General features: G+C 39.4%; 1 protein-coding gene across 6 annotated transcripts in view; it reads left to right on the forward strand.

Moving 5' to 3' along the window:
* Positions 1-16,874, forward strand: part of MYLK4 (myosin light chain kinase family member 4) — a 164,136-nt gene that overhangs the window by 84,206 nt on the left and 63,056 nt on the right. For all 6 annotated transcript variants that reach the window (XM_066264929.1, XM_066264934.1, XM_066264932.1 and 3 more), the window contains 2 exons: positions 10,511-10,589; positions 14,430-14,535. In XM_066264929.1, coding sequence (XP_066121026.1) covers positions 10,511-10,589; positions 14,430-14,535 — 185 coding nt within the window. The remainder of the gene's footprint in view (positions 1-10,510; positions 10,590-14,429; positions 14,536-16,874) is intronic.

The following is a 16,874-nucleotide window of genomic DNA, read 5'->3' on the forward strand; positions in this document are numbered from 1 at the left end:
TTCTGTTCCATTGGTCTGAGTGTCTATTTTTCTGCCAATACCATGCTGTTTTGATTATCGTGGCCCTATAATATAGTTTAAAGTCAGGTATTGTAATGCCCCCAGCTTCATTCTTTTTCCTTAGGATTGTTTTGGCTATTCGGGGTTTTTTATAGTTCCATATAAATCTGATGATTTTTTGTTCCATTTCTTTAAAAAATCTCATAGGGATTTTGATGGGAATTGCATTAAATTTGTATATTGCTTTGGGTAATATGGCCATTTTGATTATATTTATTCTTCCTATCCAAGAACAAGGAATATTTTTCCATCTCATTGTATCTTTTTCGATTTCCCTTAACAATGCTTTGTAATTTTCATTATATAGGTCCTTTACGTTCTTTGTTATGTTTATTCCTAGGTATTTTATTTTTTTTGTTGCAATCGTGAAGGGGATTATTTTTTTGAGTTCGTTTTCTAATATTTCATTGTTGGCATATAGAAAGGCTATGGACTTTTGTATGTTAATTTTGTATCCTGCGACCTTACTGTATTGGTTTATTGTTTCTAATAATCTTTTTGTGGAGTCCTTCGGGTTTTCGATGTATAGGATCATATCATCAGCAAAAAGTGATAGCTTTACTTCTTCTTTTCCGATATGGATGCCTTTTATTTCTTTGTCTTGTCTGATTGCTCTGGCCAGAACTTCTAGCACCACGTTGAATAAGAGTGGAGAGAGTGGACAACCCTGTCTTGTTCCTGATTTAAGGTAGAAAGTCCTCAGTTTTATGCCGTTTAATATGATGTTGGCTGATGGTTTATCATATATGGCCTTTATCATGTTGAGATATTTTCCTTCTATACCCATTTTGTTGAGAGTCTTAAACATAAAATTGTGTTGTATTTTATCAAAAGCCTTTTCTGCATCTATTGATAAGATCATGTGGTTTTTGTTCTTTGTTTTGTTGATATGGTGTATTACGTTAACCGTTTTGCGTATGTTGAACCATCCTTGAGATTCTGGGATGAATCCCACTTGATCATGATGTATTATTTTTTTAATATGTTGTTGTATTCGGTTTGCCAGTATTTTGTTTAGTATTTTAGCATCTGTATTCATTAGAGATATTGGTCTGTAGTTTTCTTTCTTTGTGCCATCCTTGCCAGGTTTTGGTATGAGGGTTATGTTGGCCTCATAAAATGTGCTTGGAAGTATTGCTTCTTCTTCAATTTTTTGGAAGACTTTGAGTAGAATAGGAACCAAGTCTTCTTTGAATGTTTGATAGAATTCACTAGTATAACCGTCTGGGCCTGGACTTTTATTTTTGGGGAGATTTTTAATAGTTTTTTCTATTTCCTCCCTGCTGATTGGTCTGTTTAGGCTTTCTGCTTCTTCATGACTCAGTCTAGGAAAGTTGTATTGTTCTAGGAATTTATCCATTTCTTCTAGATTGTTGTATTTGGTGGCATATAATTTTTCATAGTATTCTACAATAATTCTTTGTATTTCTATGATGTCTGTGGTGATCTCTCCTCTTTCATTTTGGATTTTATTTATTTGAGTCGTGTGTCTTTTTTCCTTGGTGAGTCTTGCCATGGGTTTGTCAATTTTGTTGATCTTTTCAAAGAACCAGCTCCTTGTTTTATTGATTTTTTCTATAGTTTTTCTGTTCTCTATTTCATTTATTTCTGCTCTGATTTTTATTATCTCCTTTCTTCGGCTGGTTTTGGGTTGTCTTTGTTCTTCTTTTTCTAGTTCCTTAAGGTGTGAAGTTAAGTGGTTTACTTCGGCTCTCTCTTGTTTGTTCATATAGGCCTGAAGTGATATGAACTTTCCTCTTATTACTGCTTTTGCTGCATCCCAGAGATTCTGATATGTCGTATTTTCATTTTCATTTGTCTGTATATATCTTTTGATTTCTGCGCTTATTTCTTCTTTGACCCATTCATTTTTTAGAAGTATGTTGTTTAGTTTCCACATTTTTGTGGGTTTTTCCCCCTCTTTTTTGCAGTTGAATTCTAGTTTCAAGGCTTTATGATCAGAAAATATGCTTGGTACAATTTCAATTTTTCTAAATTTGCTGATATTGTCTTTGTGGCCCAACATATGGTCAATTCTTGAGAATGTTCCATGTACACTAGAGAAAAATGTATACTCTGTCGCTTTGGGATGAAGTGTCCTGTAGATGTCTATCATATCCAATACAGGTGTTGTAGTATTTCGTTTAAGGCCACTATATCTTTATTGATTCTCTGTTTGGATGACCGATCTAGAGCCGTCAGCGGTGCATTGAGGTCTCCAAGTATGATTGTATTTTTGTTAGTTTTTGTTTTAAGGTCAATAAGTAGCTGTCTTATATATTTTGGTGCTCCTTGGTTTGGTGCATATATATTAAGGATTGTTATGTCTTCTTGATTCAACTTCCCCTTAATCATTATGAAATGACCATTTTTGTCTCTGAGTACTTTTTCTGTCTTGTAGTCAGCATTATTAGATATGAGTATTGCTACGCCTGCTTTTTTTTGGGTGTTGTTTGCTTGGAGTATTGTTTTCCAGCCTTTCACTTTGAATTTGTTTTTATCCTTGTTGCTTAGATGTGTTTCTTGTAGGCAGCATATAGTTGGATTTTCTTTTTTAATCCATTCTGCTACTCTGTGTCTTTTTATTGGTAAGTTTAATCCATTTACATTTAGTGTAATTATTGACACTTGTGGGTTCCCTACTGCCATTTTATAAATTGCTTTCTGTTAGTTTTGTATCTTGTTTGATTCTTCTCTTTTGTTTTTCTATCATTTGTTTTTGTTTGTTTGTGTTCCATACTTCTTTCCTCTGTTGCTACCTTTTTTAAGTCAAGTGTTTTTGTGGTGGTTTTTTTAAGGGTGGTTACCATTAAGTAATGAAAAGGGTACCTACCATATTCATTGTAGTACCCTATCTTATAAGTATTTCTGCACTTCATCATCCTTTGCTACTGTTAATCTCCATCCTCTCCCCCCTTTTTTTCCTTTGTTGTCACAGTTTAAGTTTGGTTTTATTGTGTTCTTGGTGGAGCTGTTACTTGTGGTGTTGTTTTCTTTTGTTCTTTGAATCTGGTTGGCAAACCCCCCTTAGTATTTCCTGGAGTGGGGGCTTTCTGTTGATAAATTCTCTCATCTTTTCTGTATTTGTGAATGTTTTTATATCTCCTTCATACTTGAAGGATAGCTTTGATGGGTATAGTATTCTTGGCTGAAAGTTCCTCTCTTTCAGGGCTTTAAATATTGGGGTCCACTCTCTTCTAGCTTGTAGAGTTTCTGCTGAGAAATCTGATGATAATCTAATAGGCCTTCCTTTATATGTTGTACTCTTCTTTTCCCTGGCTGCCTTGAGAATTTTTTCTTTGTCATTGGTTTGTGTCATCTTTATTATGATGTGCCTTGGAGTGGGTTTGTTGGGGTTAAGAAAACTTGGTGTTCTGTTTGCTTCTTGAATTTGAGGCTTTAGTTCCTTCCACAGGCTTGGGAAGTTCTCGTCTATTATTTGTTTGAGTATATTCTCCATTCCATTTTCTTTCTCTTCTCCCTCTGATATACCTATTATTCTTATGTTATTCTTTCTGATGGAGTCAGACAATTTCTGTAGGGCTTTCTCATTTTTTATTATTTTTGAGTCTCTTTCTTCTTCTCTCTGTTGTGCCTCAAGTTGTTTGTCTTCTATTTTACTAATCCTATCTTCAATCTGGGCTGTTCTGTTAGCTAAGCTTGTTACCTCGTTTTTCAGCTCGTGAATTGAGTTTTTCATTCCTGTTTGATTTGTTTTTATAGTTTCAATTTCCTTGGTAATATATTCTTTGTGTTCATTGAGTTGTTTTCTGATCTCCCTATATTGCCTTTCTGTGTTTTCTTGTATATCTCTGAGTATTTTTAAGATTTCTATTTTAAATTCTCTGTCATTTAGCTCCAAGGCTTCCAATATGTTAAGTCTTTTCTCCATAGATTTTTCCACATCTATTTGTGTTACCTCTCTTTCTTTTGTATCCATAATATTCGATTTCCTCTTTCTTATCGGCATCTGAGGGTGGTCTTATTGATAGCACGCAGGCGCACTCCCTCGCGGCTTGAATGAGCGTAGCTGCGGTAGCTTTCTCCACATCCTCGTCTCTCAGATTCAAGTGATAACAGTCCTTTTGCTTTCAGTTTGTGTGGAACTCCGGAATGCTCCGAGGATAAATTTTTCTGTTTCTAGTTGATAAATTTGTTGTGATTTAGGGGAGAGCTGTCGGACGCGCTTCTCACGGCGCCATTTCCGTGACCGAAATCAGTTTTATTAAGTGAAGAAAACCACTGTAAAGTTCATGTGAAAACATTCCAAGGTTTGGTCTTGTGCAGCATAAAAGAGGAACTTACTAAGTAAGACTTATGTTAATCAAATAAACATCAAGGAGCAGCTCTAACCCTATTTATACCTGCATATGAGATTGGTTATTAAAGAGTGTGTGTGCGCACGCAGCACACTCTCATACACACACCATTGCACTTTCTTAGTAACCTTGATGCACAGTTTTTGAAGTCCTCAGGTGATATTCTGGTGACAAACACTTGCTACATCTCATGGTTTTCAGATACACTTTTGGGTAAAGTGCTGTAAATAACTCTGTGCCTTCTGAGGTGACACTTCTTACTCCAGCCTGAGTATTACCCTCCTCATCTGCTTGCCTCCATTGTGGTAGAGGAATTAAAATCACTTTGAATGACTAGATTTTGACCAGGAAGCAAGGCAGAGGATTTTAAGCTAAGGACCAGAGGTCTGGCTGGGACCCTTGGCTTGCGTATGGCCTACTCTATCTGGATGCCCTGGAGGTCACTTTTGGAGGGTAGGTATGTGGTCTTGGGGCAGTACGTCTTACACTGATTCTACATATGTGTCCTTGGGTAGAGAGAGGAAGAGGCAATGGTTTGCTAGGTGATCTGTCTGGGAGAGGATGAAAGACTGTTGCTGATGGGGGGAAGGAACCAGGGGTGAAGAGAAACACCACGTCTCTAGTATTAGTACTATCACTCAGAACTGTGGCCAGCAGAGCAACCTGGGTGGTGAAGACTCAAGACAAGAAAGAATAGTGATAGGAGTTGGAGTTGACAGAGGCAGTGGCTCCCAAACCTTGCAGTACATTAGAGTCACTGGATGTGTGGGGGTCGGGGCTGGAGGTTGAGGGGAGGGAGTAAAAATACCAGTGTCCAGTCCCACCCTATCTTTAGGGGCAGGACTCAGACATTGCTAGTTCTCAGTTGCCTCCCAGGTGGTTGAGGACCCTGTGTTAGAGCAAAAGAGAATCTGGGCCAAAAAGGTGGGGGGTGGCACCCAGGCCGGCAGGCCAAGCAAAGTCATGTGGGCAGTTTGTGGGGAAACACTGAGACGTTACCAGAGGGCTCCACATTTTCTATTTGGGGAGGACAGGAAAAGTGGTGCCAAGAGGGAAATAAGAAATATATGAACCCATTAATAAATGTTTGAAGTAAGCTCATCCAATGGGCGTAAAAATAAGAAAAATAAAACAAAACCTATAGGATCAAAGTACCTAATGTGACAAAGGTTTAGGTGAAGATTCTTCATTTGTTCCAAGTTACTTCTAATTTGCTATTTTAAAATCAACAAAGACAGGCTGAATAGAAGAATGGAGAACAAATATTTTAAATAATTTGTACTTCTGATCCATAGCCTGTCCCCTGATGGTGGCAGGGCAGATGTTGGGAGTTGGCCACTCCCTTAGCCCTTGATCTTCACACACCTCCTCAGGACCAAGCATATGGCCCCCACGGTCTGGGTTGTGACAAGGGGGTTATTGGGACAAGATGATCTGAAAATGTATTTAACTTAAGAAAAGTCTGCAGTCAATTAGAAATAACCTTGTAGAGTCCATTTAATCGGTTGTTGTTTTGTGTTTTAGCTAGGGAGGCTATTAAATGTGGTAGCACACTTTTTTTTGGTCTATGTTACTGCTTAATAGATCTTATAATTGAATAAAAGTAAATTACCCATGTACCTTCACTTGGCAGATGGTCCAACTAGGCTTTTCTGAGCTAGCACCTTTAATTTCAGGCTTGATATGCATGTATCTTGAGGAGTCCTGTCCATCTGATTTATGAATGAAGAAGTGTAAGGTCAGTGGATAATGGGGGATGGTCACGTGGGGAACCCAGACCCGTGAACTTTGGCTAGGACCACCCACAACCAAGCGTGCCAAAAGAAACTTCACAGGAACCCTTTGGAAAACAGCAACTGTCTGCTAGCCACCACGTCATATTAGCTCGCCCACCCTAGAGACCCTTTCAATATCTCCCACGCGGGTCACCACTTGCGACTTCCTTGTCCTCCATCTTTCCTCGGGGCCAGGGAACCTCGTCAGGCGGGATGCATGCTCTGTACTCAATAAAGACTTTTATTATTCCACCCTTTGTGGCTCTGGCCCCTTCCTTCCTTCTCGGTGGGGAAAAATACCTTACAAGAAGTACTGTCCATGTCATAGTGGATGCATCAGGGACTTTCATTTTCCTGACAGCGTTATCTTCCTAGGTGACTGGTTGCTTTTGATGTTTTCAGCAGCCTGGGGATGGTTCACTTACTGAGTTCAGGGGTCAAGGTTAACACTCTCCACTCTCTTTTTTAGGATTCAGGCAGCTGAATCCCATCCTCTTATTTTCCACGCAGTCCCCACAGGCCATGCAACAGGTTATACTTTGTGAGAATTGCTTTAATCAGCAGGGGACTTTAGGGAGTTCTTTTCACTTACATAGAATTTAAGTGTGTCCTGAAGATGAAGAGGAATAGGTTTATATTATAGGTGACCTCTAAAATTATTTTCTATGCTCAGGTAAAGGAAATGTACTTTTATAAATATAAATTTATAAAATAAGAAATACTTATAAAAATTTCTTTCTTTGTATTGTTTTAAGCTTTACTTTTTCCTCTCCTCCATGAAGAGCATAATCAAAGTTTAACAAGGTCATTATAAAATGTTATCATTCGGTTTTTAAAATTACCACGCAATGTTCACCTTAGCATTTTCATAAGCAGTATTATGAAAAGCCCTCGGCTCAGAGTATGTGGTTATTCTAATCACGTCCCATTGTGAAGTTAAGAAAACGATTTTCTATAGCAACTATAATCCCAAAATGAAGTGATGTGGATGTCACTTATCATCAGTTAAGTTATACAAAGAATCTGAGTGTCAGTGAAGGGGCTGTATTTTCAGTGGTGCCCAGGGCAGTCTTGCTTTCTTGTGTGGTTGTTGAAAAGATGCCCTCATAGTGGGAGCACCGGGCCTGAGAGCACTTCTTCTCTTCACTGTAGGTAGGTTCAGCAAGCATTTCAGAACCCTGCCCCACTGTTGGTGCTGGGGGAGCAAAGGTGAAGAGAGGGTTCTCACATTTCCTTCCCACTCCCGAAGATGACCCTCAATGCTCTGTGGGAACACACACCCCACTGAGGACTCCAATCTAGAAAACTGGACAGAGGGCAAGGAACAGAACTGTGTTTTGAATACTTGGGCATTTGGGCCAAGTCCTCTTTCTATGTCATTCCAAATGCACTGATAATAGTATTATAAAAGGAATGCGTGTTTACAAAAGGAATCCATATGTAAGCATATCTGTAATTACTAAGTGAATGAGGAGTGAAGGAATTTAGTGAACTGAGGCCTTTCTGCTGATCTGGGTCTTCAGTGTGAACTCAGTAGAGAAAACAATGTCTGACATGATTTTTATCAATTAACAGAAGGTGATAGCAATCCTTACAGGAGCATCATACTTAACAGCACTGTCCAGTCCTCTTTAATCAATAGATAATAAGTTCAGTTTTTGACAGTTAACAGAATGGATCTACGGACTTGTGCTTCTTATTTTAGCGACTTCCACATATAACGTGGAAACACAAAGTGGAAACTCTTCATGTTGAAGTTGCTGTCAGGAATCAGGAAAAGAGAAATACAACTTGTTTCTTGGAACTTCGTTAGTTCAAAGTTCCTCTAGATGTCAGTGTTACACAGGGAAATGAAAATATAGTAGTAGCCTGTGACAATGAAGAAAGATCTTACATTGTTTAAGTAGTAAAACAGATGTGATACATAATTAGCGAAGAAGTAAAAAACAGCTTCATTTGGAAGCTGCGTTCTTCTATCCCTCAGGATCAGACGACAGCTTCTCCTGTTGCTTACGTCAGACAGCCTTACCCAAAGAATGCTGGCCTAGCTTGTGGACATTTGCCACTGGACATTTGCCACTCCAAATGGCCTTAGAGGCCAAAAAGAATCGATCATCACTCCAGAGTCTCACAATCAAATTCTTAGTTTTACACATTAATGGGTTGAAATGGGCGGAAACACACCAGTTTTCATTCTGAAGTCCACTTTTGCTTTTACCATTGTGAAGCCCAGAAGCACAATGCCTTACCTGGCAGGAGTTTTCATTTCAAAAGAGAAGCCCTGGGGGACAAAGTTGTAAAGTAGCTTAAAAGTAACTTGTTAAACAATCTTTTTTTCCTTTCAATAATTTGGACATAGGCTTTCAAAATTAGACTAAAATTCTCTCTTGCCTCTCTTCCATATTATTTCAAATCTTTTGATCAATTAATATTTATTTCTTCACTTTACTAATTTGTTTTCATTTTACACCCTTCTCTCCTAACCTTATTTTAAAAAATCTCCAGCCATGCTGGATGTGTAGTAAATATTTGATAAATATTAACGATGTCTTCCTTGGCTATAATCTTTAATTTTTATTTTTCAGAGTGATGGTACAGTGTAGTAGTTACAGACTGAGGTAAATGATGGAGTTAGAATCCTGGTGATACCATGTCTGAACTATGTAATCTGGGAAATTACCAAAATTCAAGTACTATCTATTTCAAAGGGTCACTATGAGGAGCAACTGAGTTAATAACATAATAAATGTAGAAAAGTGCCTGGTCCATAGCCAGTGCTTTGTATGTACTAGTCACCTCCACCACCATCCTCGTCACCACCACCATCATTATCACCATGTCTCAGTCTCTGAGGTAAACACCAGGAATTCAAAGATAAACCAGTCCTTTTGACCATTTGAGGCAAAAAGGTGAAAAACATTTAATAAGATGTTGCAGGAGAGACTAGGTTTGGGAGCATGTGCTGAGTGATATGCAGGCACAGGTGAGAAGCAGGGGGCTTGACTGGAGGGGCTGGAGGATGTCTCCTCACAAAGGGAAGCATATGCAGATGGCATCCCTGCATTTTCCTTAAAGTAAAAATCTCTGAGAAGCAGTAATCTCTAATTTTTTTTTTACAGAGACAGAGTCAGATAGATAGGGACAGACAGGAACGGAGAGAGATGAGAAGCATCAATTTTTTAGTGTGACACCTTAGTTTTTCATTGATTACTTTCTCATATGTGCCTTGACCATGGGCCTTCAGCAGACCAAGTAACCCCTTGCTCAAGCCAGAGACCTCGGGTCCAAGCTGGTGAGCTTTTTGCTCAAAGCAGATGAGCCTGCGCTCAAACTGGTGACCTTGGGGTCTCGAACCTGGGTCCTCGGCATCCCAGTTCGACGCTCTATCCACTGCGCCACCGCCTAGTCAGGCTCTAATTTTGTTTTTTAACATGCCTCTGTGCTTCAAGGTTCCTGTCTGAAAAATGGGAATGCCCCTTGCATTGTTTAAAAGTACATTTGCAAGTTGTCTTGACATGAGCTGCACTTACATGGCATTTCTTGCTTTTAGGTCACAAATATCACTATCTTTCCAAAGGAGAAAAAAAAGCCTTATTCTTTGTATGGCTATATGATTTCATGATTTAGAATTCATGATAATTTGGGTGGATTGGTTTACCTTTATATTGTGTTTAAAAAAGGTTTGCTAAGCTAATTCAGAGAAGCCAGGACTGTGAGGAGGATGTTTATCTGCTTAGGAAAAGGGCCATCTGTTTTAAGCAGTGTAAAGACTCCATTTAGAAAAGCCTACTTATGTCTTCTACTTTCTGGTTTATAAAATCCAATCACATATGTCCTTTTATTTTTATTTGATTTATACATGAATCACATCAAGACAATATAAACAGAGGTCAAGGATGACTTGAATATTATCAATATCCTCTAATCTATTTGTAAAGACTGGCTTTCTTTTATAAACAATGCCAGGGTTTTACAGGATTTCTTTTAAAATAGTGAGTTCCTTCATCTTCCAATACTGTGATCTATAAGTAGTTTCATTAACTCAGACTGTTCTGCCAGCTAAATGCTATTAATTTTTTTCTGTGTTTGAATCATATAATGTATGGTTCTCAATCTGGGGTGATTTCACCGCCAGGGGACACTTAGCAATTTCTAAAGACATTTTGAATGTTACAACTGGGAGGGAAGGTACTATTGGCATCTGGTGGGTAAGAGCTCGAGATGCTGCTAACCATCCTATAGTGCCCATGACCTTCCCCACAACAAAGAATTATCCAGCCCCAAGTGTCAGTGCTGCTGGGGTTGTGTAACCCTGATGTGATACATAACCTCAATTGCTCAATTGTGTATCCACAGGCTAAGGAGAAGGTGTGGTCATGCCTAGACCCGAAGGAGATCGCACCTGTCAATGGCAAAAGGACATCAGCCCTCACAGGTAACATCTTTGGAAGACAAGCTATTTATAGATAAAGAAAGCTCTGTTATAAAAGTCCTGTTGCTATTCTTATTTAGAGGATGTTACACATTCATAAAGCCCCACAATACCTGTATTTGATTGGCTTTGGGTCCTACTAGTTAAAAACTAGAAAACCTTTGGGAACCCAATTATCTGTCAATTGGTCAAGCTCATTTCTACTTTGCTTTTCAAAAGCTTTTATCTGCTGATAAATATAGACCTGCTAATAGAGATGCCATTCTGTGAAGACAAAATCATACTGATTATATACATCCTCCATTAAAATATTTTGTGTCTTATGGTAGCTTTTAGAGAGATCTTCCCAAAAGAACCAGCCTTTCTCTGACCAAGAAAATGTTAATAATCTCAACAAAAAAAATGTTGAGAAGACCAATGCCTCTCTTGTTCAGAGAAATTTTGTCACATTTCATACAAAAAGACCACAAGATGAGGTAGAAGATTTTGCTCTAAGAAAGTCCATATGGCCAAGGGAAACTACAAATGGAAGAGACATTTTATGCATAGAGAAAATGAATAGACAAGAAAATAATAGTACTGGAAATGATCAGCAGGCCACTGTAGGTAAAAATGAATGTCCAGTGTTTAAAGGAAAGTAAAATGAGCTTATTCTAAGGAATATACTAATGAAAGAGAGCCTGAGAATAAAGGGGGTCATCAATTGCAAATGAAATAAGGATGAACAAGTGTTCAAATAAAAGGCAAAATGTTATTAAAACTAATGGTGATCAGTTCTGTGAAAAGAAAAGGTAAAAGCATTAGATTTCTACAGCTGATATTTTTTTGTAGAGCTATGTGCCATTGCAATTTAAGGCCATATTAAAAGGATAACTAAAGTAAGTTTTTAAAGTCGTGTTTTAGAGACCAGTTTTTGCCTGTGTAGATTATTTTTTTGGCCATGTTTTCTTGCCATTATTTTTTCTTCGTGACTGTGACATTTTATGCATTGTATTGTTTTCTAAGCCCCCCACCAACTGAAAGAGAAAGATAATGGTTATTTGTACCCACGTCAATTATCATATTTAAAGATCAAGTAAAAAATTTTAATTTTTAGTGATATAGAGCATACTTCCAAAGATCAAGAATTGAATAATGATCAGATTTATCTGTAAGTCAAAATGTAACTCTTAAAAAGTTTAGCTACCTCTTTTTTTTTTTTTTTTGTATTTTTCTGAAGCTTGAAACGGGGAGAGACAGACAGACTCCCGCATGTGCCCGACCACCCGGCACGCCCACCAGGGGGCGATGCTCTGCCCCTCTGGGGCATCGCTCTGTTGCGACCAGAGCCACTCTAGCGCCTGGGGCAGAGACCAAGGAGCCATCCCCAGTGCCCAGGCCATCTTTGCTCCAATGGAGCCTCGGCTGCGGAGGGGAAGAGAGAGACAGAGAGGAAGGAGGGGGGTGGGGTGGAGAAGCAGATGGGCGCTTCTCCTGTGTGCCCTGGCTGGGAATCGAACCCAGGACTCCCACACGCCAGGCCGACGCTCTACCACTAAGCCAACCGTCCAGGGCTTAGCTACCTCTTTATACATGATAAATTGACTATTTTCCCACAAATAATGTGAGGATTGAGCAAGAACTGAATTATTGAATGACTGCTCCTCAACTGCAAAGTTTCACATATAAATGTCGGTAACTATGTAGCCAATTAAAATTAATTCTTTTAATTAATTATTATATGCTATGATGAGCCACAGACTATTTGGAACAGAAAGTATCCAAACATCTGTGGTCTTTTTTTTTTTCAAAGGAATTTAAGATATAATTCTTATTTCATTTTTAACATTATTTGAAACTTAATCATGGAGAAGTCTAATTTTTCAAGAATTAAACATAATCACTTATGCTTACTAGGAAAGTCCATCTGCAGAGATGTGCTTTATAAGGTCTGGAGTTGTTGCAAAACTGAAGTGGGGTCAATTTTTTCACTGTTGTTAATATTCAGAGATTTTTTTCTACTATGTTTTAATTTAGTCATTTCCCTCTTTTATAATGGAAGAAAGGGAAAAACATGAAGATCAAGTTAGTTAGGTACTCATGAAATGACTGCTTTTGTCAAGGGTCAGTAGAAAACGTGATTTCCCAGTGAAGTCACTGGGGACATTCCCTGGAATCTTAGTTGCCACCACCCACCACTGTGCTGTTTAGATCTAGTGGGGAAGCACACTGCTCTGTTTTATATCCCTAGACACTGACATAGCCAACTGTCTGTCATGAAGCTTAGATTCCAATACCAAAACATCATTTTGAGGATGCTTTAGTTGTAAGAAATTTGACCACCTAACAGTTTTCTCCCCAAAACTTTGGGAGATGCAGCTGAGTTTTATTTTCCAGGTGTCAGCAATGTAAAAGCCACTTCCGCATCACAATTCGTGGGAAATTCTGCAAGAGGATCCGTTTTCCAGGATGCTGGACAAACAGCATGCTGGCAGTAGTGAGCAGGGAGTGTGTGTGGGGGGGAGCACCTCCTCCAAAAGGACTGCAGAAAGAGCAGAGTAGATGTAGTGGGGGCAGGCGGCCTCACACTGAGATGGACACAGGAAGCCAGACAAGGCCAGGGGCGCTCACAGGCTCAACCCCTGGAGTCCACTGGAATTAAGACCTCCAGGCAGCACAAGCTGGTGACTCCATTGGGTAGGAAATGGCTCTTGTTTCAGTCTTTTAAAGCTTCTTAACCTTTTCAGCAAGCATTCCCAACTAATTTCACTTAGCCCAACAGCCTGAAGGAGGCTTCATGCCTTACTGATGCCTTTTGTGAGCTCCATCACTTGTTTTGGTCCGAAGAGTGAATGCCTCCAAGAGAGTTCCCTCATGATTTCTTTATTTTTCTGCACATTTATGGTGTGAAAGGTGAATGTCCGCACCAAGTTAGATTTCCAGGGGTTTATATTATCTCAATTAAAAAACAAGAACACCTGGCAGAGTGCCCAACACAAGATAAATGTTCAAGAATTAGCAGTGGAATAAAAGAAAGTTTTTAAAAGCAAAGTTATGAGCTGTCTCCCTCCCTTTGCCACTTTTGCATGCACATAAAAAGGTGTATGCAGTCGATGCTAATTATAAATGAGTGGGGAAATGTACAGGCATGGCAAGCAAGTTTTAACAGCAGCCATCATGGAAAAGTAAAAAAGAATACTGGAAGAATAGAATTCTGTATTTTAGCACTAATCCTGAAGTGAACTACAGTTTAGGATAGTGGGAGAAATTTGAGAGCTGTGGAATATATATACTTAGCAAGTTTTACTGGGCATTTTATTTCCAGCCAGAAGAAATTCATTTTTTTGTGCTTTAAATGTGTCTTAAATAAAGGCTAAAATATTTTTGGAAAGTTATATGTAATAATATCAAACATTTCAATAACATTGAGGCACTTTACACTTTTTTCTCTCTCTGCTTTAATTAAAATAATGGACTATATTTGTGGTGCTTAAAATTGGAACAGACAATATTTCATGTTTGGATGTAAATGGGCTCAGGCTTGTAAGTATAACCTATATGGACTGTATTGGGGTTGGAGATTTTCAAGTATTTTGACATTTCTAAAAGTTGTCCTGAAGTGGTATGAACCATAGGTTAGCGGCCCTGACATTCTTTCTCAAAGATGTCAGGTGTCACCTTCATGAATCACAGATCATAATATGAAATGAAAATTTATACTCCCTGAAGCATTAGGAATAAAACAGATGGCCTGTTGTATTTTATTATTAAATGAGCAAAGTTTCACTCTGAGGCCCAATGTTTGGTGCCATAAAGAGTTCTGACTGCTTAACAGATGGCCCTTCTTTTCTTCTCCCCTCCCAGATGACGGCCCGGCTCCTCCTGCACCCTTTCATCACAGGATTGTAATCGCTAAACAAACTGCAGTCAACAGTTTCTATACTGTAAGCAGAACAGAAATCTTAGGCGGGTAAGCCATGCTTGATTTTTTTAATACACTTTCAACAAAAGCAGAGAACTTTCAAAGAGACGAGTCCTGAGGGTTTCATAAATATTTGCCCATTACTACCTGAGAATCAGAAAACATCATAAACAAACATGTTAAGAGACTTGAACCATTTCTGAAAATCATCACTGATGCCAGAAAGGTTGATGGGTGACAGGAATAAATGCTTCATTACCATCTGTTTTACGTCCCATGTTCCAATGTCTGAAAGTGGGAGAAATCCACTGTCAGTCACCAGGGGTTTTTAGAAGCTGTCCATAGATTGAAAACTGAGAAACAAAATGCATAAATGAGTGAACACTGTCTTTCTTGCAGTATGTGTTAAATCTTTTTTTATTATTGTTGTTGATTTTCCATTTAGGTTGTCATTGTATTAATTACCAGTATCCATTTCAATGAATCCTATTCTCTCCACTGAAGGAACGGTCAAGTCCACCAAAGGCTGACATCTTTACTGGGAATGTTCTTTCCTCTCCTACTTCAGTCAAAACCTTCCTATGATATCTTGTCATTTAAAGCCTGTTATAAAGTTGACTACCATTAGCATATCTCTATAAAATAGAAAAATGAAAGGAGACAATTTATACAAAAATATACAAAATTTACTTAACAACACGTTGGAAAAGATCCATAGAGACTATAATGCATGTTTCTGCGGCTGGTCATATGGGGCGTGGTTGATACTTGTAAAGTCCCTTCTTTCCCTCTCCATTCTATATTTCTTTGGCCTACTGCCACACAGAAGCACCTGACGCTCTTCCTCTTCAGCTGGCTTCCTCCCCCGCCCCTCAGACTGAGAGGACAGGCTGCAGGAGAAGTGGAATTCTGAAACACAAATAGGTGGAGGCTGAGTATTCCTGCCTGTAGCAGCTTATTTGGGTGTGTCCAGGGACTTTAGTGGCAAGCTAGCAATTGTTTTTTATTTTGTTATTTATTAGTTTTTAGGGAGCTGGGGCCAAGGGTGGGGGAGAGAAAGTGGCAAGGAGCGGGAAGCATCAACTCAGAGTAGTTGCTTCTTGTATGTGCCTTACCTGGGCCAGCCCAGGGTTTCGAACCCACTACCTCAGCACTCCAGGTCGACATTCTCTCCACTGTACCACTGCAGGTTGTGCTCAACTGTTTTTCTAAAGGAGAGTCATTATTTGGCAGAAGAGGCTTTGAGACAATCCTCAGAGCTTGTGCTGTGTTTCTGGTGGAGGCTGTCAGTGGCTCCTTAGGAAGTTCCTTTCTACCCGTTGGGCAGCATTGGGTCTTCCCGGTCTCACTGTCTGGACCCGCTGTAGTCCTCTCCACTCTGGGTCCCCTCACAACTGGCAGCCATAACACGCTCAGCTGATAAGTTAGAGGAGCACAATCACATGCATATTGTTGCCTTATAGTGCAAAGAGATCATCACCTATTGTATCTTCTTTTTGGTATCAAGAGGTTCCAGATGCAGATTATTTTTCACATTTGGCAGAAGATCACTGGATTTCAAAACACTTACTTGCAGCAGCAGGCCCCTGACTTTTCCTGGGGTTCATCTCCCAACCTGTGGCCTCTAGGGTATTGATATCCCAGTGCAGTATATTCAGTTAGCATGAGTTTATCAGTATGAAGGGCCAGCAAGAATACTGGCCTAACTATTGCAGGTACTTGCAGAATAAATTACAGGAAACTATTGAGGCAGTCCTGAGATTAGACAGTGATGTGGCAGCTCTGCTGGGCCACGCAGTTCTGGGGGATTTCGCTAATCTAGAGCAAAGGAAAATCAAAACAAAACATTTTCTTAATTAGCAGCCACCTTGGAGGCTCCTGGGCTGTGTTCCTGTGTGCCAGTGAAGACCCAGTGTCCTCACCTGGCTGTTTCTGGGTCCAGCTGCTTCTGCCCAGGGTGTGTAACTGAGCTGAATGGGCTGTGGCGGTAGTCATCACTCGGTCTCTGCTGGTTGTTGCCCTTACCTGTGCACCCTCTGAGGGTGCGGTGGCCTTAGGGTCATGATGTGGTTCGGGAAGCTCCCACTGTTCCATCTGTGCCAGCCGCCACTGCACAGGCGGGTGCCCGTACTCAACCTATTTCACTAAATCAGGAATCAAAGCAGGCGAGGCAGACTTAAACATTGTTTACGAGGATGCTTTCCTCTTTGGGATCACATTGGTAAGAAGCTGCCTTACAAAGCATTTGTCAATTTATATCCAAGTTAAAGTGCCAATAAATCTCATAGATGATTATGCAACATGTATCTTTGATATATGTGCCTAAAATATCTATCTATAACATTATTGTTTATTACTTATTTATATGCAGTTTCCAAAAATAATTT

Source organism: Saccopteryx bilineata, chromosome 3 (assembly GCF_036850765.1).
Source record: "Saccopteryx bilineata isolate mSacBil1 chromosome 3, mSacBil1_pri_phased_curated, whole genome shotgun sequence".
NCBI classification, from domain to species: domain Eukaryota; kingdom Metazoa; phylum Chordata; class Mammalia; order Chiroptera; family Emballonuridae; genus Saccopteryx; species Saccopteryx bilineata.